Here is a 23,339-nt window from a genome sequence, read left to right on the forward strand (position 1 = left end):
TTTACTTTGAGAGCCCGGGGCGTTCCTTGCTACTTTGAGAGCCCGGGGCGTTCCTTGCTACTTTGAGAGCCCGGGGCGTTCCTTGCTACTTTGAGAGCCCGGGGCATTTCTTGCTAATTTGACTCCTCTCCCAAATAAAACCCATCTTACTTTGAGAGCCCGGGGCATTTCTTGCTAATTTGACTCCTCTCCCAAATAAAACCCATCTTACTTTGAGAGCCCGGGGCATTTCTTGCTAATTTGACTCCTCTCCCAAATAAAACCCATCTTACTTTGAGAGCCCGGGGCGTTCTTAAATCAATGAACGATAATATTTTTGTCTCGGTGAATATTATTGTCAGATTTAGTTTATGAGATGGGTTGAATTAGTTTGATCTCACTTTTTATCTATGTGTGTGTGTGTGTGTGTGTGTGTGTGTGTGTGTCTTAGCTAAATTTGTTTCATTTTTCCTTCGTGTTTCTCAATATATGTTCCGTGTTTTATCGTTTTCTGTTCGCGGTTTCTTTCTTTTCGTATCATATTGTATATTTTCTTCATTACTTTTCCTTCTACATTTCTCTCCATCATTACTTTCTTCCTCCTTATCTACAATACGTAATAACTTCCTATTTTTTTCAGTCCCCTTCTGTTATCTGCTAGCGGTAGATTTGATATCATGTTCGTTCTTGTAGGATTTGTTTGTGAAATGTGGGATATCATGTTCGTTCTTGTAGGATCTGTTTGTGAAATGTGGGATTTCATATTCGTTCTTGTAGGATCTGTTTGTGAAATGTGGGATAACGGCTTCGCATTATAACGCCAGTGATGTCATACGTAATAATCCTGTGATATTAACCTTTATAACGATGTAGGGTGTTGATGTCGCTTAGAAACTACATTAGCAATACGTATTTTCTGTGAAAGAAATTTGATTATATATAGTAGAGAAATGCTGATATATCTTGTCTTATATCTCATGTTTACAGAAGCCATCTATATATATATATATATATATATATATATATATATATATATATATATATATATATATATATATATATATTATTATCCCTGGGGATAGAGGAGAAAGAATACTTCCCACGTAGTCCCTGCGTGTCGTACAAGGCGACTAAAAGGGGAGGGAGCGGGAGGGGCTTGATGAACATCTTTGATTTTATTGGCTCACGTTTCGGTAATTATATAATCATGATCAGAGCCTATAAGGAAAAGATAATATGCATGTAAATATCATGAGTTTCTGTGAAAAGCATGAAACCTAAATTGTTCCTTGAAATATATTATAAAAAGCCCAAAGTGAAATGAAAAATCGAGAAACGAATAAAAAGAAATGTATAATAATTGTACATTATCCAGATACAATACAATGTAACACGAACATAAACAGAAGCCATATTTTCCTCAAGATCCGAATTATAAAATTCGTAAGTCAACATCCGAACGCTGAGACATTTAAAAAGACGTCTTAAAAAACAAACTGACATTTCTACTGGAAACCTATTTAAAACTTATGAAGACACACAGGAACTCTATAGATACCTCATTGATTCTATAGGAACAGTATTGATGCTATTGATGGTGTGGTATTGATGTAATTGATGCAATCGTCGTGTGGTGAATTGTCTGTCAACAAAGATATTGCCAGGGCTCGCCATATCGCAACTGCGACAATCCCAAGTTACGTATTTCTCTCTTATTCTTATGAGAAAGGATTATTCCTTGACTGTAAGTTCATGATTGGTCTGTGAAATGACAGGATTAATTTATTAATAGGTGAAATGATTGGAACTACGGATTTGACCAGACTAACAATGTGTATATGCCGATGGCAGAGTATAAGTAACAAGGGACGATTGTCACACCGTTTATAACGCCTAGTATATCCGGTAACGCCAAATCGACTTTAGATTTAGGGAAAATGTTTCACTATATTTTTTTTTTAAAGATTTCGTCTTAATCCTCCAGTCTTCTTAACGTATTTATGTACAGTATCATCTCTCGGTAGGGCGGGGGGGTAAACACTTCGTACGAAATGGACCATAAATTATTTCGTGAGTTTTACCCACAAATAAACATTAGTACTTGAAGCGAGCGATACAGTTTGGCCATATATATATATATATATATATATATATATATATATATATATATATATATATATATATATATATTATCCCTGGGGATAGGGGATTAAGAATACTTCCCACGTATTCCCTGCGTGTCGTAGAAGGCGACTAAAAGGGGAGGGAGCGGGGGGCTGGAAATCCTCCCCTCTCGTTTTTTTTTTTTTTAATTTTCCAAAAGAAGGAACAGAGAAGGGGGCCAGGTGAAGATATTCCAAAAAAGGCCCAGTACTCTGTTCTTAACGCTACCTCGCTAACGCGGGAAATGGCGATTAGTTTAAAAGAAAGAAAATATATAATATATATATTTTTTTTTCATGTACGTTATTCGTATGGAGTTCCAGTTGTCATTTGTCTACAAGAAAGAGATTAAATGCTCTTGTATGTTGTTGAAACAAAGCGACACCTCCGTATGGCGCATTCGTAAACATCTTTGAAGTGATCATTACGAACGAACTAACCAGACCCGGCCTGGCCTCGCCCCGCCCCGCCCGCCTCCCGGCCCCCAATCACCTCTCCTCCGCCAATACGAAATCGCCTTCAGGACAGTTACCACACACCCCCCAACCCCAACAACCCCCCCCCCCCCAGTGTTGGCAACGGCTCTGTGCTGGCCAGTTCTTCACCAGACGCCGGTCTGTGAACACTGGTGTTCTTCCTGTGGTGGTGTTCTACAAGAACAAGACCATTAAGAGGAATAATGAGACATGGACAGAATTATGGTGTGTGTGTGTTTTTTTTTAGCTTAAGTTGGATTAGGCTTTGAGCCAGAACTATCTACGTTGGGTTTAGATATTTGTGAATAGGATATATATATATTCCTATGAGTCCACGGGGAAAATGAAACACGAGAAGTTCCCAAGTGCACTTTCGTGTAATAATCACATCATCAGGGGAGACACAAGAGAGAAATATAACAGTCAGTTGATATACATCGAAGAGACGAGGGCTAGGACGCCATTTTGTAAACATGTGATTGTCCAAAACATACAACGAACGTTCATAAACTTATCATTTTACAAATCTTATCAACAATAAAGTTATCTAATTTGTATAGACCATCACTAATATTAAGATTATAATTCTTTGTGTATTTAATAATAGAAGATTCAGTGGTATTTCTCTTGGTAATAGAGTTAGAGTTAACAACTGAGATGGCGTTACCCCAGTCAATACAATGATCATAGTTTTTAACATGATTAAACAAGGCATTTGATTCTTGTCCCATTCTTATACTATATTTATGTTGCTTAAGTCTAACAGAAAGATCCTTACCAGTCTGACCAACATAAAATTTATCACAGTTTCCACAAGGAACTTTATAGATGCAGCCAAGAGAATTTTCTGGTGAATTCCTGATTAAGATATTCTTTTTAGTATTATTGTTGCTAAAGGCAACATTTACATTAAAGGATTTAAGCAACATGGGAAGCAAAGTGAAATTATTATTAAAAGGGAGAACTAAAAGATTCTTGGTGTCAATGGGAGGTTTGGGCTCAACTCTATGAAATTATTTCTTTGCTAACTTAAGGGATTTATCAATGAAAGATCTAGGGTACATGTTTACCAAATGGCGTCCTAGCTTCGTCTCTTCGATGTATATCAACTGACTGTTATATTTCTCTCTTGTGTCTACCCTGATGATGTGATTATTACACGAAAGTGCACTTGGGAACTTTTCGTGTTTCATTTTCCCCGTGGGCTCATAGGAATATCTTGATTACGCGCAAAATTGTGATCCTTTCCAACATATATATATATATATATATATATATATATATATATATATATATATATATATATATATATATATATATATACATATATATGTATTCTAAATAACATTTTAGATTTTATGCACTTTAAAAGAAATACATGATGTAAATATTATCTGATTTATATTGAAGCTTTGACGATGTTGTATGAAATTATCGAGACGTAATTCAGTAAAATCAAAGCTATTCATCCAAATCCGTATATATATATATATATATATATATATATATATATATATATATATATATATATATATATATATATATATATATTCCTATGAGTCCACGGAGAAATGAAACACAAGTTCCCAAGTGCACTTTCTTGTAATAATCACGTCATTAGCGGAAATACAAGAAAGAAATATAACAGTCAGTTGATTATATATAGTGTTATTTAATGTATGTATGACTCATGGTGAGGTGCCTGAGGATTGGCGGAATGCGTGCATAGTGCCATTGTACAAAGGCAAAGGGGATAAGAGTGAGTGCTCAAATTACAGAGGTATAAGTTTGTTGAGTATTCCTGGCAAATTATATGGGAGGGTATTGATTGAGAGGGTGAAGGCATGTACAGAGCATCCTGATTGGGGAAGAGCAGTGTGGTTTCAGAAGTGGTAGAGGATGTGTGGACCAGGTGTTTGCTTTGAAGAATGTATGTGAGAAATACTTAGAAAAGCAAATGGATTTGTATGTAGCATTTATGGATCTGGAGAAGGCATATGATAGAGTTGATAGAGATGCTCTGTGGAAGGTATTAAGAATATATGGTTTGGGAGGCAAGTTGTTAGAAGCAGTGAAAAGTTTTTATCGAGGATGTAAGGCATGTGTACGTGTAGGAAGAGAGGAAAGTGATTGGTTCTCAGTGAATGTAGGTTTGCGGCAGGGGTGTGTGATGTCTCCATGGTTGTTTAATTTGTTTATGGATGGGGTTGTTAGGGAGGTGAATGCAAGAGTTTTGGAAAGAGGGGCAAGTATGAAGTCTGTTTGGGATGAGAGAGCTTGGGAAGTGAGTCAGTTGTTGTTCGCTGATGATACAGCGCTGGTGGCTGATTCATGTGAGAAACTGCAGAAGCTGGTGACTGAGTTTGGTAAAGTGTGTGAAAGAAGAAAGTTAAGAGTAAATGTGAATAAGAGCAAGGTTATTAGGTACTGTATGGTTGAGGGTCAATTCAATTGGGAGGTGAGTTTGAATGGAGAAAAACTGGAGGAAGTGAAGTGTTTTAGATATCTGGGAGTGGATCTGGCAGCGGATGGAACCATGGAAGCGGAAATGGATCATAGGGTGGGGGAGGGGGCGAAAATTCTGGGAGCCTTGAAGAATGTGTGGAAGTCGAGATTATTATCTCGGAAAGCAAAAATGGGTATGTTTGAAGGAATAGTGGTTCCAACAATGTTGTATGGTTGCGAGGCGTGGACTATGGATAGAGTTGTGCGCAGGAGGATGGATGTGCTGGAAATGAGATGTTTGAGGACAATGTGTGGTGTGAGGTGCTTTGATCGAGTGAGTAACGTAAGGGTAAGAGAGATGTGTGGAAATAAAAAGAGCGTGGTTGAGAGAGCAGAAGAGGGTGTTTTGAAGTGGTTTGGGCACATGGAGAGAATGAGTGAGGAAAGATTGACCAAGAGGATATATGTGTCGGAGGTGGAGGGAACGAGGAGAAGAGGGAGACCAAATTGGAGGGGGAGAGATGAAGTGAAAAAGATTTTCTGTGATCGGGGCCTGAACATGCAGGAGGGTGAAAGGAGGGCAAGGAATAGAGTGAATTGGAGCGATGTGGTATACCAGGGTTGACGTGCTGTCAGTGGATTGAATCAAGGTATGTGAAGCGTCTGGGGTAAACCATGGAAAGCTGTGTAGGTATGTATATTTGCGTGTGTGGACGTGTATGTATATACATGTGTATGGGGGTGGGTTGGGCCATTTCTTTCGTCTGTTTCCTTGCGCTACCTCGCAAACGCGGGAGACAGCGGCAAAAAACAAAAAAAAAAATATATATATATATATATTGCATGTAGTGAGCGATTAATCATCTTTAGCGCAACAAGCCAATGGTATTTTTGGATAGGAGGATAAAGGGTCGTCATTTGTCAATATGATTCATCCACCTGGTGGGCAAATCATCTCCACTTCGTCTGTAAGTCAACCTTCCTTATTCCGTCAGCGACGTATCGTAATTACGACCATTCTGTTGGAACGTAATGATGAGATTGATCTCAGGTCAATGGGAGTTTGATCATATTGATCATTGATCCCCATAGATGAAGTGAGTCATCGTTCTTTAGCCAGTGTTCGTCATAAGGGAAGTGAGTTGTTCTTTTTTGTTCTTCATTCTTTATTGTTCTTCATAGGGTCAGTGAGTGGTTATTTAGTCATGTTCTTCATAGGGTCATTGAACTGTTCTTTATTGTTCTTCATAGGGTCAGTGAGTGGTTGTTATTTAGTCATGTTCTTCATAGGGTCATTGAATTGTTCTCTATTGTTCTTCATAGGGTCATTGAGTTGTTCTTTAGTCATTGTTCTTCATAGGGTGAGTTGTTGTTCTTTAGTCATTGTTCTTCATAGGTTCAGGGAGTTGTTCTTTAGTCATTGTTCTTCATAGGTTCAGTGAGTTGTTCTTTAGTCATTGTTCTTCATAGGGTGAGTTGTTGTTCTTTAGTCATTGTTCTTCATAGGTTCAGTGAATTGTTCTTTAGTCATTGTTCTTCATAGGGTGAGTTGTTGTTCTTTAGTCAATGTTCTTCATAGGTTCAGGGAGTTGTTCTTTAGTCATTGTTCTTCATAGGGTCAGTGAGTAGTTGTTCTTTTAGTCATTGTTCTTCATAGGTTCAGTGAGTAGTTGTTCTTTAGTCATTGTTCTTCATAGGGACAGTGAGTTGTTCTTTAGTCATTGTTCTTCATAGGGTCAGTGAGTAGTTGTTCTTTTAGTCATTGTTCTTCATAGGGTCAGTGAGTAGTTGTTCTTTAGTCGTTGTTCTTCATAGGGTCAGTGAGTAGTTGTTCTTTTAGTCATTGTTCTTCATAGGTTCAGGGAGTTGTTCTTTAGTCATTGTTCTTCATAGGGTGAGTTATTGTTCTTTAGTCATTGTTCTTCATAGGTTGAGTTGTTCTTTCGTCTTGTTCTTCATAGGGTCAGTGAGTTGTTGTTCTTTAGTCATTGTTCTTCATAGGGTCAGTGAGTAGTTGTTCTTTAGTCATTGTTCTTCATAGGGTCAGTGAGTAGTTGTTCTATACTAGGTGGAAACTGTTCTCTGCCAGGTCAGGGAGAGGCTGTTCTTCACCTGTTCAGAGAGACTCTTCTATAACAGGCAGAGAGATTGTTCTCGATCAGGTCGGAAAAAAAATGGTTCTATACCAGGTCAGCGAGAGTGTTCTATACCAGGTCAGCGAGAGAGATTGTTCTATACCAGGTCAGGGAGAGTGTTCTATCCCAGGTCAGATAGAGGCTGTTCTATATTAGGTCAGGGAAAAAGCTGTTCTGTACCAGGTCAGGGAGAGGCTGTTCTATCCCAGGTCAGGGAGAGGCTGTTCTATACTAGGTCAGGGGAAAAGCTGTTCTGTACCAGGTCAGGGAGAGGCTGTTCTATCCTAGGTCAGGGAGAGGCTGTTCTATACCAGGTCAGGGAAAAGGCTGTTCTGTACCAGGTCAAAGAGCGACTGACGTACCAGGTCAGGAGATGGTTGACCTGCGCACGTCAGTCTTTGACTGATCAACAGTTCATCGACTGTTCAGCCACCAGTCAATAAGGGACTGTTCTTCAGTTCAGTATGTGAATTTGATGCAGATTAAGACTCTATTAACCTGCGTCAAAAATGGGGGGGTCATTAAATCGTTTAATAGTAGATGATCGACGGGCAATTAACTGGTTTCAACTCGATACATTACTGTAGGTTCACGGAAATACATCAGGAGTCTGTTGGAATTGTATTTTTTTTTTTTCGTCCCTAAGTACTGGGTATGTGAGTGGGTCATGGTGGCAGACGTAAGGCTTTAAGTTGTTGTTGGCAGGGACATCACAGTGTACAGCTGTTGGTGGCAGGGACGTCACAGTGTACAGCTGTTGGTGGCAGGGACGTCATAGTCTACTGCTGTTGGTGGCAGGGACATCATAGTCTACTGCTGTTGGTGGCAGGGACATCATAGTCTACTGCTGTTGGTGGCAGGGACGTCATAGTCTATTGCTGTTGGTGGCAGGGACGTCGTAGTGTACTGCTGTTGGTGGCAGGGACGTCATAGTCTACTGCTGTTGGTGGCAGGGACCTCATAGTCTACTGCTGTTGGTGGCAGGGACATCATAGTCTACTGCTGTTGGTGGCAGGGACATCATAGTCTACTGCTGTTGGTGGCAGGGACATCATAGTCTACTGCTGTTGGTGGCAGGGACATCATAGTCTATTGCTGTTGGTGGCAGGGACATCATAGTCTACTGCTGTTGGTGGCAGGGACATCATAGTCTACTGCTGTTGGTGGCAGGGACGTCATAGTCTACTGCTGTTGATGGCAGGGACGTCATAGTCTACTGCTGTTGGTGGCAGGGACATCATAGTCTACTGCTGTTGGTGGCAGGGACGTCATAGTCTACTGCTGTTGGTGGCAGGGACATCATAGTCTACTGCTGTTGGTGGCAGGGACATCATAGTCTACTGCTGTTGATGGCAGGGACATCATAGTCTACACTAGTGTACATCATCATCATTATCATCATCATCATCATCTCTTCTCTTCTCCCCTACAGGGTGTGACTGTCGCCATCAAGCGCATTAGCCATGACCGTGTGGACTTAGCTCGACCTATGCTGATCCAACTCAAGCGGGTGAGTACTTCGCCCACTGTGTGACCTCCACTACACGAAGAATACCACGTACAATGAGTACTTCGCCCACTGTGTGACCTCCACTACACAAAGAATACCACGTACAAAGAGTACTTCGCCCAGTGTGTTACCTCCACTACACAAAGAATACCACGTACAATGAGTACTTCGCCCACTGTCTGACCTCCACTACACAAAGAATACCACGTACAAAGAGTACTTCGCCCAGTGTGTTACCTCCACTACACAAAGAATACCACGTACAATGAGTACTTCGCCCAGTGTGTGACCTCCACTACACGAAGAATACCACGTAATTGTACATTATTAATGGGACTCTGGTACATCAGGAAAGCCCTGAATTGTTATTGTGATTTCCGCGTCACTGGAAATTCTTTTGAAGTTGTGGTGAGCTATTCTTTATACTGGACCCACATAGGTTTGAATTATCTCATTGTACCTGATGGTTGTCATGGCGAAGGACATATGTGTAAGAACAGTACAACTGTCCCCTTTGATGGTAGGTATGGTGTTCTCTACCACCGTCGCGTTTTCCAGCACAGCAGGAGATCGAAGGGGCCGTCTTACACCTTCAGGTATTGCGAACACTTTACATAAACCCGAGACACTTTATCTGAAAAATTATACATGTTCATTTGTTTGTAGATTCTTAGTTACACTTCTAGCATGGAGAGTTTCCTCTTTTTTTTTTTCATTTTTCAATTCCCCTTTCCCTTATCTCTTATCTCCCTTGTTTTCAAGTGCTTGTACACCCCCATGGCTCCTTCATGCTTGTAGTTCTTCGGCGACTTCAGGTTCTGCGATCCTTCAACTTCTTCAGCACCTCTTGGTTCTTCGATATCTATGGTTCTTCGAGACCCCCTGGGTCCTTTACCTGTGATTCTTCGATGTCTTCCAGTCCATCCATCCTTCTGGTTCTTCAGCGCCTTCCTCTCCTTCGATATCTGTGGTTCTTCGAGACCTCTGGGCCCTTTCCTTGTGGTTCTTCGATGTCTTCCACTCCATCCATCCGTTTGGTTCTTCGGCGCCTTCCTCTCCTTCGATATCTGTGGTTCTCCGGTGCCTTCCTGTTCTTCGATATCTGTGGTTCTTCGGTGCCTTCCTGTTCTTCGATATCTGTGGTCCTTCAGCGGCTTCCTGTTCTTCGATATTTGTGGCCCTTCTGCGCCTTACTGTTCTTCGATATCTTTGGTTCTTCGGCGCCTTCTTGCCCTTCGATATCTGTGGTTCTTCGGCGCCTTCCTCTCCTACGATATCTGTGGTTCTTCGGCGCCTTCTATTTCCTTGATGCCCTTCGGCGCCCACACCTCCCCTCATACCATGACGCCCTGACTCACTCTCCCGTTTCCTCTTGGCAGATGAAGGACCTGCAGTACGACCACCTGGTCCGCTTCATCGGGGTGTGTGTGGACCCGAAGCCATACTGTGCCTTCTTCACCGAGTACTGCCCCAAGGGCTCCTTGATGGACATACTCGAGAACGACGACTACAAGCTAGACACCGTGTTTAGGATTTCCCTCATGCACGACATTGTCAAGGTGAGGTGAAGCTCCTCCACCACCCACTCCCTGAGCTCCATCCACCACCCACTCCCTGAGCTCCCTCCACCATCCATTCCCTGAGCTCCCTCCACCATCCACTGCCTGAGCTCCCTCCACCATCCACTGCCTGAACTCCCTACATCATCCACTGCCTGAGTTCCCTCCACCATCACTGCCTGAGTTCCCTCCACCATCCACTGCCTGAACTCCCCTCACCATCCACTCCCTGGTGTTAGGGTAGTACTAGTTGTATAAAGCCACAGCGGCACAGGGCCTTGTGGCTGATAGAGCCTGGCTAATCTACGATACTACCAGCTTTGTGGCCTCGCTGGCTGTAATTCGACGCAGAACAGTAACATAATTGTGATCAGAATGGCCCCTGAGTTGGGAGGCCATGGTGGTGCTAACCTCACGTAACCCAGCTAGATATAACTCACACTAACATCGTCACAGGTTCCCCCAAACTGTCACATCCTCACTGTGGCTGGAATATATGACACGTCTCCTACTTCTTAAATCTGAGACATTTTCTCTGTGACCTTAGTAGGACCTCCAGACCACGACAGCCAATCCACCCACTCCTAACCACGACCTCGTACCTCCCGCAGGGGATGGCCTTCCTGCACTCGAGCGAGATCCGGACCCACGGCAACCTCAAGTCGACCAATTGCGTGGTGGATTCGCGCTTCGTCCTCAAACTGACGGACTTCGGCCTCCACATTCTGAGGGAGAAGGACAAGGACTCCCTCCATGACTCTGAGGTCTACTGGAAACGTAAGTAGGGTAGGAAGAACAAGAAGAGGAGGAGGAGGAGACATGATAGCTCTTGAAGGGCCTTTTTTAAACCACCCGATGAATATGGAAGAGGGATGGATAGTACAAACATTCATGGATGATGAATACTAAAGGGTAAAGAAAGAAGGCAGGATAGTTTGATGTTAGAATATAAGAATGAAGGTTGTTCATCTTAAGCTCAAAATGGGATTTAACTGGAGACAAGTGCCAAAAAAAGGTGCAGGATAGAGAGGTATGGTAGAGTGGGAAGTTATAGTCAAAGATGGAAGGATAGCTAACGCTGGACGAGTCTTAAGGGTTGAAGAGATAGATGGGAGGGGGAAGAAATGGTGATGGATGAGGTCATGTAAGATGATGAGAGTTTGAGGAGAAACATGATGTCTTCCTCCTTGATGGCCCAAGACTGAAATGGTGAGGTTCGCTAATGTGCTGACCAAGTGTTCTCATCTTGCTTCATGAAATTCAAGAAATCAGATTGGGAAACGGTGATAGAATTCCTTCCATGACCTAATGATGAGGAGGAATGATGGTGTGTATGTGTGTGTGTGTGTGGAAATTTCAAATTTGTTGAATGAATTGGGTAAAATACGCAAAGTAGTGAGTTATGATGATAATATCGAAGTACATATCATCTCTGCTTGATAGATAAAATTTTATTCGCTCATGAAGAAAATTGTTGTAAAGCAGTGAGTGTAAGGTTTTTAGGGTATTATTTATATAATTTACATGAAATGTGAATACATTTTGTCTCGACAAGTTCTCAAAAATACGACACAGTCGCTCGTATGTTTGACCAGCAATACAATTTGAGAATAATGTCTTTATGAAGTCCCTTTTTCTTTCAGTACAGATCTGGTCATAGACTGTGATAACATTTTATAGAAAACGTATATTCTCATACCGATCCAAGATTCAAAGTTTGAAGCATATTCTCATGTCTGTTTTGTCAGTATTGATAGAATAAAAACAGCATCTGACTTGCAGAGTCGGATTAATTAACGTTAAATCTAATCATTTTCCCCACAGCAGTTAACTAATTAACGTAGCTTATCATAAATGAGTTAGCACATGCCTAGATTATTTCATAATCATCGAGTCTGATTGGTTCAGCATTACATATTCGACTGAAATTAGCTGCCTGCTTAACGTAGTTCCAATACGTACCTCTCGGTCAAATTTCATTCATTTCGATGCCACACAGGGAAGCTATGGACGGCGCCAGAGATCCTGCGCAATCCCAACCCACCTGAAGAAGGGACACAGAAGGCAGACGTGTACGCCTTCGCCATCATCGTCCACGAGATCATCTACAGGATGGGGACCTTCTACCTCAAGCATGGGAACCTCTCCAAGAAACGTGAGTATTCCTCGTGGGGTTGAGGGGGAGGTATTCCTCGTCGTGCGTCGTCCTCCAGTGTTGGTCGTGAGTGTGAGGTTGTCCTCCTCGCTCGACGTCATCTTCCGTGTTCTTCACGTGTGGCGTTGTGAGATGCGCTCTTGCTACTCGTCCTCTTCCATGTGAGGTGGAGTGGAGGTGGTGTATACGTTCCACTCTGGGGTGTTCATGTGTGGAGTCGAGGTGGTGTTATACGTCCCACTCCGGCGTGTTCATGTGTGGAGTCGAGGTGGTGTTATACGTCCCACTCCGGCGTGTTCATGTGTGGAGTCGAGGTGGTGTATACGTCCCACTCCGGCGTGTTCATGTGTGGAGTTGGCAGAACCGATCTGAAAGCCCATGGGCACGACGGTACGACACCTTGAGCACGACGGTACGACGCCTTTGAGCACGACGATACGACACTTGGTTACGGTGGCCCGCTGTGCTTTAGCTTCTGACCTGAACCCTGGAGGGTTGGGTTAAATACCAGGGGTCATCTTTACCCAAAGGTTGTCATGTTATCTTCAAGGGCTGTACTGACGTGCTCAACAGTTGTGGTGCACCGTGGCCATGATATTAAAGAGGCAAGATGTAGTACAAGATGTATAGTAATGAGGCAAACTCGTGATCAAAGTGTGTACGACATGGGATCTCGAGAAAGGCCTCTCACTTGGCAGTATCCCATCTCGAGAATTTCAGATTAATGTTATGCGTTGGTAAAAATGTATTGTGGTAATCCTCACCAGTATTTCAAGTTTAATGGCAGTTCATGAGAGATTAAATCTCTCTGTATTCAGTAAGGGTATGATTGCTCCTATGGTTTGAATTTAGTGGCTGAGGATTTCGTTTTTCTTTTTTTTTTTGACGCTTCCACTTAGAACCCTTTGTGGATGATGTGTGCACTCTACGTATCTGTTGTAGATGTTCCACGACATAAGATATATATGTCGCTGGGTCATTTATATTCAAACTGACTTCCATCTTTGAGAGGGGAAAACAAACTAGTGAAACTGACCACATCGAGGTAAGTGACATTACTTTTTTAATCTTGTGTTCATGCTTGTGTGGGTCTTACTTAGAAATCGAGACTTATGATCAGTCGCGTTTCCCGTTTTCCCAAATCGTCTAACGTATTGGGTTTTGGACGACCGAATCTCTTTAAGGGAGTTGTGCATTTGGTCGTCTATATTAGGCTGTGGTCCCTGTGGGTGCTGGGCCACCTCTGAGATGAAAGACGGGGATATTGTTGAAGGGAATTACCATATAAATGGGATAGGGTCGTGTTCTGTATTATCTGTGTCCTCCTTCGTGGCCCCCTTCAGAAAGAACCGAGACCGGGTCCTCAGTAGAGCACAAGGGGGGGTCGGTCGTACCAGGCAGGTAACTAGTTTATCGATCACTACGGCCAGCAACGATTACCCCAGACAGCTCCAATTTCGGTAAAGCCGGAGTGAATTTGTGCTCGACGTTGACAGACACGTCGTGGCAGAATCTGAAGGGCGTCGGACGTGGGGGATGGGTTGATTGAGTGTTCTGAGCTCGTCTCTGGGGCTTGGAGAGAGGGTATGGCCTTCACGTGGGGTGGCACTTGGCATTCTCTTATGGAAATCCCTTTTTCTCCCAGGATAGCACACTTGTGTGAGGTTTATATTTTTTGACTGGAACACTGACGTCTGATGGTACATGGGGCCTAGCTGGCGTCGGACTTTGCTGATGGGCGAATTTACCGCATCCCTGAGAAGGATGTATGGCCAAGGCGAGGGAGAGGGGTTGCAGGAGGTGTTGACAGGTAGAAGTGTCTGCCATTGTCTTCGCTCTCTGATGCGTGTGTTTCTCCCTGACTGGTCTGCCCTGGGGGGTGGGGCGTGCAGTCAGCTGACCTGGTCCCTGGTAATGGTGGATTGATTTCGTCGAAGCCTGATAGTGAGCGAGATAAAAAAAAATTCGTGAAACTTCTGGTGTCTTGGGTTGAGATCGAAGGCCTTGCGTCTGTAGTCGAAGTGGAAGATGCGATCCAGACTAGTTTGTAGCTTCGGCGACATCGTTGTCCTTGTATGTGGGTTGTTACGTGTCATAAGCCTTGGAGAAATGTCAGTCGGTGGTTGTGACTGATATGACAGTATGTACGTTTTCTGTTATTAGTGATGGTGACCATTGCTGGTCACAGTAGCACAGGTGTGAGTCACCTGGGTACCTGCTTGCTCTTCCTGTTGTCCTGTAGGGATGTGTGGCTTGGTGGTAGATCTGAAAGCGCTTCCCTCACACGGTCGTAGGGAAATCACTGTCGCGACCTAAGGCCGTTAGAGAGACTCAATCCGTGTGAGTGGATGGAACACAGTTTCCCGCTTCGTCGGGGAGCGTCCAAATGTGGCCTCGTCCCCCACATAAGCCCTCACTCCTGGAAGCGGATCCAGATCAAAGAGTGGCAGTGTCTGGAAGGGGAGTGGACGTGGATGGAGGAGGAGGACTGATGGCAAATGGCGACTGACGTCTGGTTGTGGTAGGTCAGTCAGGTGTGGTTTGAGATGCTTCCAGTGAAGGGGACGTCTGTCGGGAGGAGGACCGTTCCCAGGCCTTGAGCCACGGGTTCATCACCTCGACACAACTGCCAGTACAGGAGGCCATCTCTCCCTGACTTAACTCTACCTCTGCAGTAGGTGGAGAGGCGAGTCTTCCTCTGCAGTAGGTGGAGAGGCGACTCTTCCTCTGCAGTAGGTGGAGAGGCGAGTCCTCTTCTGCAGTAGGTAGAGTGAGGGTAGTTAGACCTGCAGGTTGAATGGTAGGGTGAGAATAGAATGGAGTCTATTCGAGGGGGAAGAAATTCTGGTTCCAGTATTCTCTCGTCCAGAATGATTTACGAAGATGTTATTTACTCTAACATGTAAATAAAAAAGAATAGTTACGTACCGTTAGTGACTTGCCATCTCTGTGATAAAGCAGTTACGATTAATGATAAAGAAGCAATACGAACTCGATACATTTCTGGATGTTGAATTCCAGAATTTAACAGATTGCGCGAGACTTTTCGGTAACTCTGGAAAAGCTGAACCGACCCCCGTTGTCATGTTTCCCCTTCGCCACTACCCAAGGCATCATCAGCATAACAAGGTAGTCATTTATGTAGACAATGCCTGCGTGCAGCATAGTTAAGGGTTGTACCAAATTGAACATAGTTTTGAGGGCGTCATAATACAGAGCAATTATATATATATATATATATATATATATATATACATATTTTTTTTTTCATACTATTCGCCATTTCCCGCGATAGCGAGGTAGCGTTAAGAACAGAGGACTGGGCCTTTTTTGGAATATCCTCACCTGGCCCCCTCTGTTCCTTCTTTTGGAAAAAAAAAAGAAAAAAGAGAGGGGAGGATTTCCAGCCCCCCGCTCCCTCCCCTTTTAGTCGCCTTCTACGACACGCAGGGAATACGTGGGATGTAGTCTTAATCCCCTATCCCCAGGGATAATATATATATATATATATATATATATATATATATATATATATATATATATATATATATGTGTGTGTGTGTGTGTGTGTGTGTGGGTGTGAGTTCAGTATAGTGTAGTGAACTATACAAGGTCAGGTCAAAGGCCAAGTAAACCATCATAACCCAAGGGTCGTACAGCTTCCAATGTCTTTATATATTCCCCAGTTCTGCTTTCCCTCGCCTTATTAATTCGATTATTTTCTCGCCTTCTTCATCTCACACATCATCCGACGTAGTGAATGCTAAGGCTATAAATACCTTCAAAAGTCGTTGAGACAAATGTTTTATGAATTCAATTATACTCTTGATAAATACATTGTATAAACGACGGCGTTAACGGGGACACTAGAAGGCTAATGTGCTGTAGCTGGGAGTCGGTGGTGATCGCTCCAAAAACTGCTGAGCGGACTTACAGTTTCTTGTCAAGTTAGAATCCTTTTTTTTTTTCTTTCTTTCTTTTACCAGCAACCCAATCTTTGGCCAGTCAGCCCTCCTGTTGCCTGTCTTCCTCATGTCATCCTCTTCCTCACATCTTTTGGTTCATCTCACCCCCACCCACCTTCCTGTCAAGGACACGCCCACCCAGTCATGATCCTTGAAGCATTGCATTACACACCTCCAAGCACTTGTTCTCACAGTGCATCACACTGTCTCGATCATATACAGTCCCTCTTGGGTTAGATTAATGTAATCGGCTTGATTGATCACAAAAGCCACCACCAGACACTTGGCTTAGCACAGAGCCTTGCCAGGTGCTGTGGTTCCGTTAATGTAATGGGAGCTTCGGGGTTCACACTGTGCCGGATGTAATTTGCATAGAGAGAAGTCCCGAAAATCCTTATTTTTTGGTTTGGTGTAAATGGCGTAGATCCGGGTCGCTTCGTATTTCAAATATTAGTCAAATATTAGAATATTCGTACGTGTTGATTACGGTTTACGATTAAGCACTTATAAAAAAAGATTCTTCTATTTCTTGAGGAGCACTTCAATGAATACATCATTTTAGCACTTGTATAATTAAGTTGCATTAAGACTCTAGGAGTGTGTGAGAAGTGATGTGTTGCCATGTATGGTATTACTGCTTCACACTTTACTAAGCGGGTCTATGTGGCCAAAGGAAAAGCAGGTAGAATATAAAGGTCTGTTACTATACAAAAGTACATGTCACGTTAGGATAATGTAAGTATGTATGCTCTTAAGGCTCATATTCGTCGATGAATTCGATATTAAAAATACAAGAGCTTCCTTACACACACACACACACACACACACACACACCATTACGAGATAACCTCATCAGACACTCGGCTAATAATCTTTGGAATATTGAAATGAAGGAACAAGGATCTTATTTCTTCCCTGAGGGCTGTACCAAATCCAATTTGCCTAACCAGTTTGCTCATTTGCATAACTCGAGTCTTCCGCTATTTCAGCATCTTGTCCTTACTAAGTAATACAATAGGAGAGTCTTGGCTGTTTTAAGTAATTCGGCCGTGTGTTTTAAGTAACTCGAGCTCTTTAAGTAACGTCATTTTCAAAAGCTGTGTAGTTGGGACGTCGTAAGAAACCACAGTAATGAAGTTGAACAGTTTGAGGCCAGATGAACAGTTTGGAACTAGATGAACAATTTGAGACAATGAACAGTTTGAGACTAGATGAACGGTTCTAGACGAGGTGAACAATTTAAGACTAGAACAATTTAAGGCGAGATGAAGGGTTTGAGAATACGTGAACAGCTAGCATCTAGGTAAGCATCTAGAGACTAGATGAACATTTTGAAACGAGTTGAACAACTCTAGACAAGATCTGTTGAGAATATATATATATATATATATATATATATATATATATATATATATATATATATATATATATATATATATATATTGGTATGAGTCCACAGGGAAAATGAAACATGAAGTATATATATATATATATATATATATATATATATATATATATATATATATATATATACTGTAAATGAAGAGAATGCTAAAGATAGATTTCCCAAGAAGGAACTTTATAAATTGTCTAAACATAAAGCTTGGTAACAGTGGTAACTTATTTTTTTTCTTTTTACAAACTAACCACTTTACTAACTAACAACTCTGTGAGCAATAACTCTGTAAACTAACAGCCTTGTAAACTGACAACTCTGTAAACTAACACCTCTTGAAAACAATCCCCTTTGTAAACTAACGATACTGAAAAAATGTGCACCACTGTATACCAAGAACTTTAACAGGTCACAGAAATATCAAACCCTGTAAACTAAAGATATTGTAAACCAGTATAGTGTTTGGGTAAACTCGACTCGGCCCTCAGTCGAGGCAAGGGAAATCTATCCTTGGCGTGGAGGAGACAGATGATGATGATGATGATGATGATTTGTGAACTTGGGAGTCTTGATGGTCCTCCAGCCACGCCTCCTTCAGGAGGAAGGAGTTAGCTACCTACCTGACGCTGGCCTGCGGACCCCAACCCCGAAATACCACAATGGGCTGCCAAGCAGGGTCACGCGTACGTGGAGTGGTAGGTTGAGAGCCGTTCAGATGGTACGTGGTGGTACGTGTAGTGGTAGGTGAGAGCCGTCTAGATGGTACGTGGTGGTACGTGTAGTGGTAGGGTGAGAGCCGTTTAGATGGTACGTGGTGGTACATGTACCTACTAGTGGTAGGTTGAGAGCCGTTCAGATGGTACGTGGTGGTACGTGTACCTACTCCTCCTTTTTCTTCTTTTACCATCTTCCATCACCGCCTCTTCCTCCTCCTCTTCCTTCTTTTACCATCTTCCCTCACCGCCTCTTCCTCCTCTTCCCATCTTCCATCACTACAACAATCTCGTCTTCCTTCTCTCACCATCTTCCATCACTGCCTCTTCCTCCTCCTCTTCTTTCTTTTACCATCTTCCATCACCACCTTTTTCTCGTCTTCCTTCTCTCACCATCTTCCATCACTGCCTCTTCCTCCTCCTCTTCCTTCTTTTACCATCTTCCATCAACGCCTCTTCCTCGTCCTCTTCCTTCTTTCACCATCTTCCCTCACCACCGCCTCTTCCTCCTCTTCTTCTTTCTTTCACCTTCCTCCATCACCGCCTCTTCCTCGTCCTCTTCCTTCTCTTACCATCTTCCCTCACCGCCTCTTCCTCCTCGTCTTCCTTCTCTTACCATCTTCCCTCACCGCCTCTTCCTCCTCTTCCTTCTTTTACCGTCTTCCATCACCGCCTCTTCCTCCTCTTCCTTCTTTTACCGTCTTCCATCACGGCCGCTTCCTCCTCTTCCTTCTCTTACCATCTTCCATCACCGCCTCGTCCTCCTCCTCTTCCTTCTCCTACCATCTTCCCTCACCGCCTCTTCCTCCTCTTCCTCCTCTTACCATCTTCCATCACCACCTTTCCTCCTCCTCTTCCTTCTCTTACCATCTTCCATCACCGCCTCGTCCTCCTCCTCTTCCTTCTCCTACCATCTTCCCTCACCACCTTCTTTTCTCCTCCTCCTCCTCCTCCTCCTCCTCCACCACCTTTCCTCCTCTTCCTCGTGTCGTCGGACACTCGATGCCTTCCCTTCGGCCTCGCTCCCGGGCGTCCTCCTCCTGCACCTCCGACATCATATTACCTTCCCGATCCGAAGCGGTGCACAAAGCGCAGGAAAGGCCGGGTTATAAGCGGGGCTCCGCTCATAGGGGAAGGGCCGAGCGCTGCGCAGCCGCGCCACACACACACACACACACACACACACACACACACACACACACACACACACACACACGCACGCAACAAAGGGACAAAATCAAGGGGGACATTTAGTGAGGTAATCGACGCAGGCAGAGATCATGTTACCATCTCAGCGTTTCAGGGGTCTCTCTCTCTCTCTCTCTCTCTCTCTCTCTCTCTCTCTCTCTCTCTCTCTCTCTCCCCTCCCTTCATCCAAGAATACCCGCATATCTTCGGTATAGGCGCCATGGTCGAGGTCTTCAGGTCTCGCTCCCGTCGTCAGCACTCGCGCACGCCTCCTCGTCAAGATGTTAGGGGCAGAGGAAGTGGCGGGGCGCGCCGCTGTCTGTTCAAGGGCTTCTCAGGTAGAGAGAGAGAGAGAGAGAGAGAGAGAGAGAGAGAGAGAGAGAGAGAGAGAGAGGACTGAGATAGCGCTCGTGAGAGCGGAGTTGTTAAAGCAACGAGAGATAGGATACGAAAACACTTATGTCTTCTTAAAACCCCACCGTCTGTCTCTCTGTCCTCCTCCTCCTCCTCTTCCTCCTCTTCCTCTTCCTCCTCTTCTGCCTCCTCCTCACTCCCCCTCCTCACCAAAGGGAACCTGCGAAAAACATGTTTTCTTCTCCTCGTCCTTTGAGGTGAGGTGACACTAGGTACAAATAAGGTTAATATTATCTCTACCAGTGCTAAAAAAGAAAATAATAAAGCGAGTAAATATGGGTTGTTTAAAGTGTTTGGGAAACACAAGAGGATCGTCAGAGCGAGAGAGGAGGATTGGAATATGTAGGACTTAAACGTAGACAGGTGTCGACTAGTATGAGGGGATTCTGACACCATTCGATTAACCCCAAGAAATAAAGAGATCGTGTGTGTGTGTGTGTGTGTGTGTGTGTGTGTGTGTGATGAAACACGTTGGTGTAATGACTTGAATGTACAAGATGGGGAGCACAACCATATCGTCTTGGTCTGGCCATATTTTTTTTTTTCTTTCTTTTCTTTGACCTGACCTTTTTACGGGATAAGGTGATATAAGCCAGGCCGTGATATCCAAGGGTCGTCCCGTCGTGCTCAAGGGTCGTACCGTCGTGCTCAAGGGTCGTACCGTCCGGATCAAGACCCGAAGAGGTTGCATCAAATGCCCAGGCCATTATACTCAAAAAGGGTCGTACCGTCGTGCTCAAGGGTCGTACCGTCGTGCTCAAGGGTCGTACCGTCGTGCTCAAGGGTCGTACCGTCGTACTCAATGGTCGTGCCATTGTCCTCGAGGAGCTACGAACCCTTTTGCATAATCTTTTTAATCATCAACATGATAGCTGGCTCCAGACATCTAAAAAAGTTGAAATTATCATTTTAGATAATTTGAACTCTTCTCTGTGAGAATTTCTGAACACTTAACATCAAAGAACTGTGAGCTGGTCTGTAGTTCGAACACTATTACTGAAGTTGTGGGGTCTCATCAACAACACATACTCTGTCCCTTCCATTTTTTATTTTTTCATTTGCGTCGGAGGCCCCAATCACAGACACAACTCCATATCAAGGCCAGGCAATAACTGAAGTATTAAGAGGTTAATGAAAGGGAAAAAAGGAAGAGACAGGGGGGGCCGTGTAAGTATTTTCGAATTTTGTAGGGAGTGAAAAACCTGTGTTTTGAATGTGCCAGGTCATGGTTATTGGGACAGACATGAGAGGGTAGAGAGTTACGAAGCTTCAACGTGTAGGATTGGAAACGGTTTTCAAAACGGTCCACCCATGAGTTGCCGTTGGCCACACCGTAATCATATGACGCAGCAGCTTGCCGAGTATTGCTTGGTCTAGTTAATGGTTGGGGGGGGGGTACACAAGCAGCCAGCCCTCGGGAGCAAAAACCGAGGTGATACCTATAGAATAGGGAAAGTGAACCAACATTGTGGCATAGGGCAAGTGGATCGAGTTTTGAAGTTAACCTGGGAGAGTTGATTAGTCAGACCACTTTCTACTCAACTCTGTCAACTCTGTCAAGGAAGGATGCAGAGCTAGAACCACAACAGATGTGAGAGCAGTACTCCATACAAGGACGGATCACTTCTATCCTATCCATAAATGTAATGTGGAGTTTCCAAGACGGTGGATATTACAGTAGTACCAATTAACGTTCACGGAGTGTAATTACAGAACCGAAGAAGGAGAAATTTGAGGAATTTTCGAGAGAGAGAGAGAGAGAGAGAGAGAGAGAGAGAGAGAGAGAGAGAGAGAGAGAGAGAGAGAGAGAGAGAGAGAGAAGGGGGGGAGGGCAGAAACTGAGTCTTGGTGGCATTAACTTAATCAGATTTCGTCTACCCCCTTGAGATATCCTGTCCAAGTCGGAGTTTAATGTGGAAATTGTGTCGAGACAAGATGCAGATCGAGTGCAAGAAGGTGCATGATTGAAGGATTTGCAGGAATGCAGTGTTGAGTTATCGGCGTACCGAGTGCATTTGGTTTTATGTAGAAGAAAGGAAATCGCTGATGAAAAGGAAAAAGAGTGTTAGGAGACATGACTGAGCCTTGAGGGACAAAATTGTTGATGGAGAAAAGGGGACAGGCTGAAAACATCAACAGCAGCGGAGATAGATCGGCTAGAGAGGAAGCTAGATATGAGGGAGCAAAAGCTTTGGGCATATCAAGGGCGACTACATGGAATACCCTATAATTGTTGTCGACTGGACTTCCTTAGTTCAGTTTAGTTTGTCACTAATTCCTGGCGCATAGCAAACTTAGAGTGCGTGAGTTACGCACGTGAATAGAAGATACAGATGAGCTGTGGAGAGGGGGGATGGGTCTGGCCTTGCGTAGTTTAGTACATAAATACTAACTAACAGTACAGAGTGCTCCTGTACCTGTAATTTACAGGACTGTGCCGTAATATACGAGTCAGATGTTGCAGATGTGGACTCTGGTGGGGACGCCCAGTTTTGTATTCCCTCCACAAAGTTAGGTCGGGGCCGGACGTCTGCTGTATTTAAGTGTCGTGTCTGGTTCCTAACTCGGCCGTGGTGGTGGAGGCCGTCGCATTTCCCTCCTGGCTGTACCGCAGCTGTCCTTCCTGAAGGGGTCAGTAATTGCACGTCTTGCGCCATGTTAGACTTGTTGTGTGTGTGTGTGTGTGAGGGCTGGGCATGCGAGAGGTTACGTTGTGAGTTTGAAAAGTCACCTTTGGCGTGGCTGCATCACTAGGAGTACAGGTTCGTCCAAGACTTCCCCCACTGTAACGGAGTCCACTTTCCCCTGCTACTGGGAATAGCGCATCCTTGGGCTGCGGAGGACCTTTCCAAATAGGTCCTGGGTAATACTAGGATTTCCAAAAGATGGAACAGAGAAGGGGGCCAAGTGAGGATAGTCCCACTAAGGCTCAGTTCCTCTGTTCTTGACGCTTCCTTGCTAACGCGGGAAATGGCGAATATGTATGAATTACATATAATGTAGAATTATACGAAGGATTCAAAATTGAATTTCTAATATACGCGTAAGAATGACAAACTGTAAATCTGGTGATTAATTGTTAATGACTAGCCAATCATATATAATTGTCCCACTCTCTGACCCGATCATTTCAGACGCAAATTTAATTAACTTTTTTTTTGAGAGGGGGAGCGGGCGGGGGGGGGGGGGGGACGCTTAGTGTAATTAATGTCTCCAGGTTTTTCCCAGCCATGTGATGATA

At 43.8% G+C, this 23,339-nt stretch overlaps 1 protein-coding gene across 1 annotated transcript in view; it reads left to right on the plus strand.

Moving 5' to 3' along the window:
- Positions 1–23,339, plus strand: part of LOC139760255 (atrial natriuretic peptide receptor 1) — a 469,288-nt gene that overhangs the window by 271,574 nt on the left and 174,375 nt on the right. The window contains exons 10-13 of the mRNA XM_071683187.1: positions 8,631–8,708; positions 10,088–10,267; positions 10,879–11,044; positions 12,267–12,422. Of these exons, the coding sequence (XP_071539288.1) occupies positions 8,631–8,708; positions 10,088–10,267; positions 10,879–11,044; positions 12,267–12,422 (580 nt within the window). The remainder of the gene's footprint in view (positions 1–8,630; positions 8,709–10,087; positions 10,268–10,878; positions 11,045–12,266; positions 12,423–23,339) is intronic.

Source organism: Panulirus ornatus, chromosome 36 (assembly GCF_036320965.1).
Source record: "Panulirus ornatus isolate Po-2019 chromosome 36, ASM3632096v1, whole genome shotgun sequence".
NCBI lineage: Eukaryota > Metazoa > Arthropoda > Malacostraca > Decapoda > Palinuridae > Panulirus > Panulirus ornatus.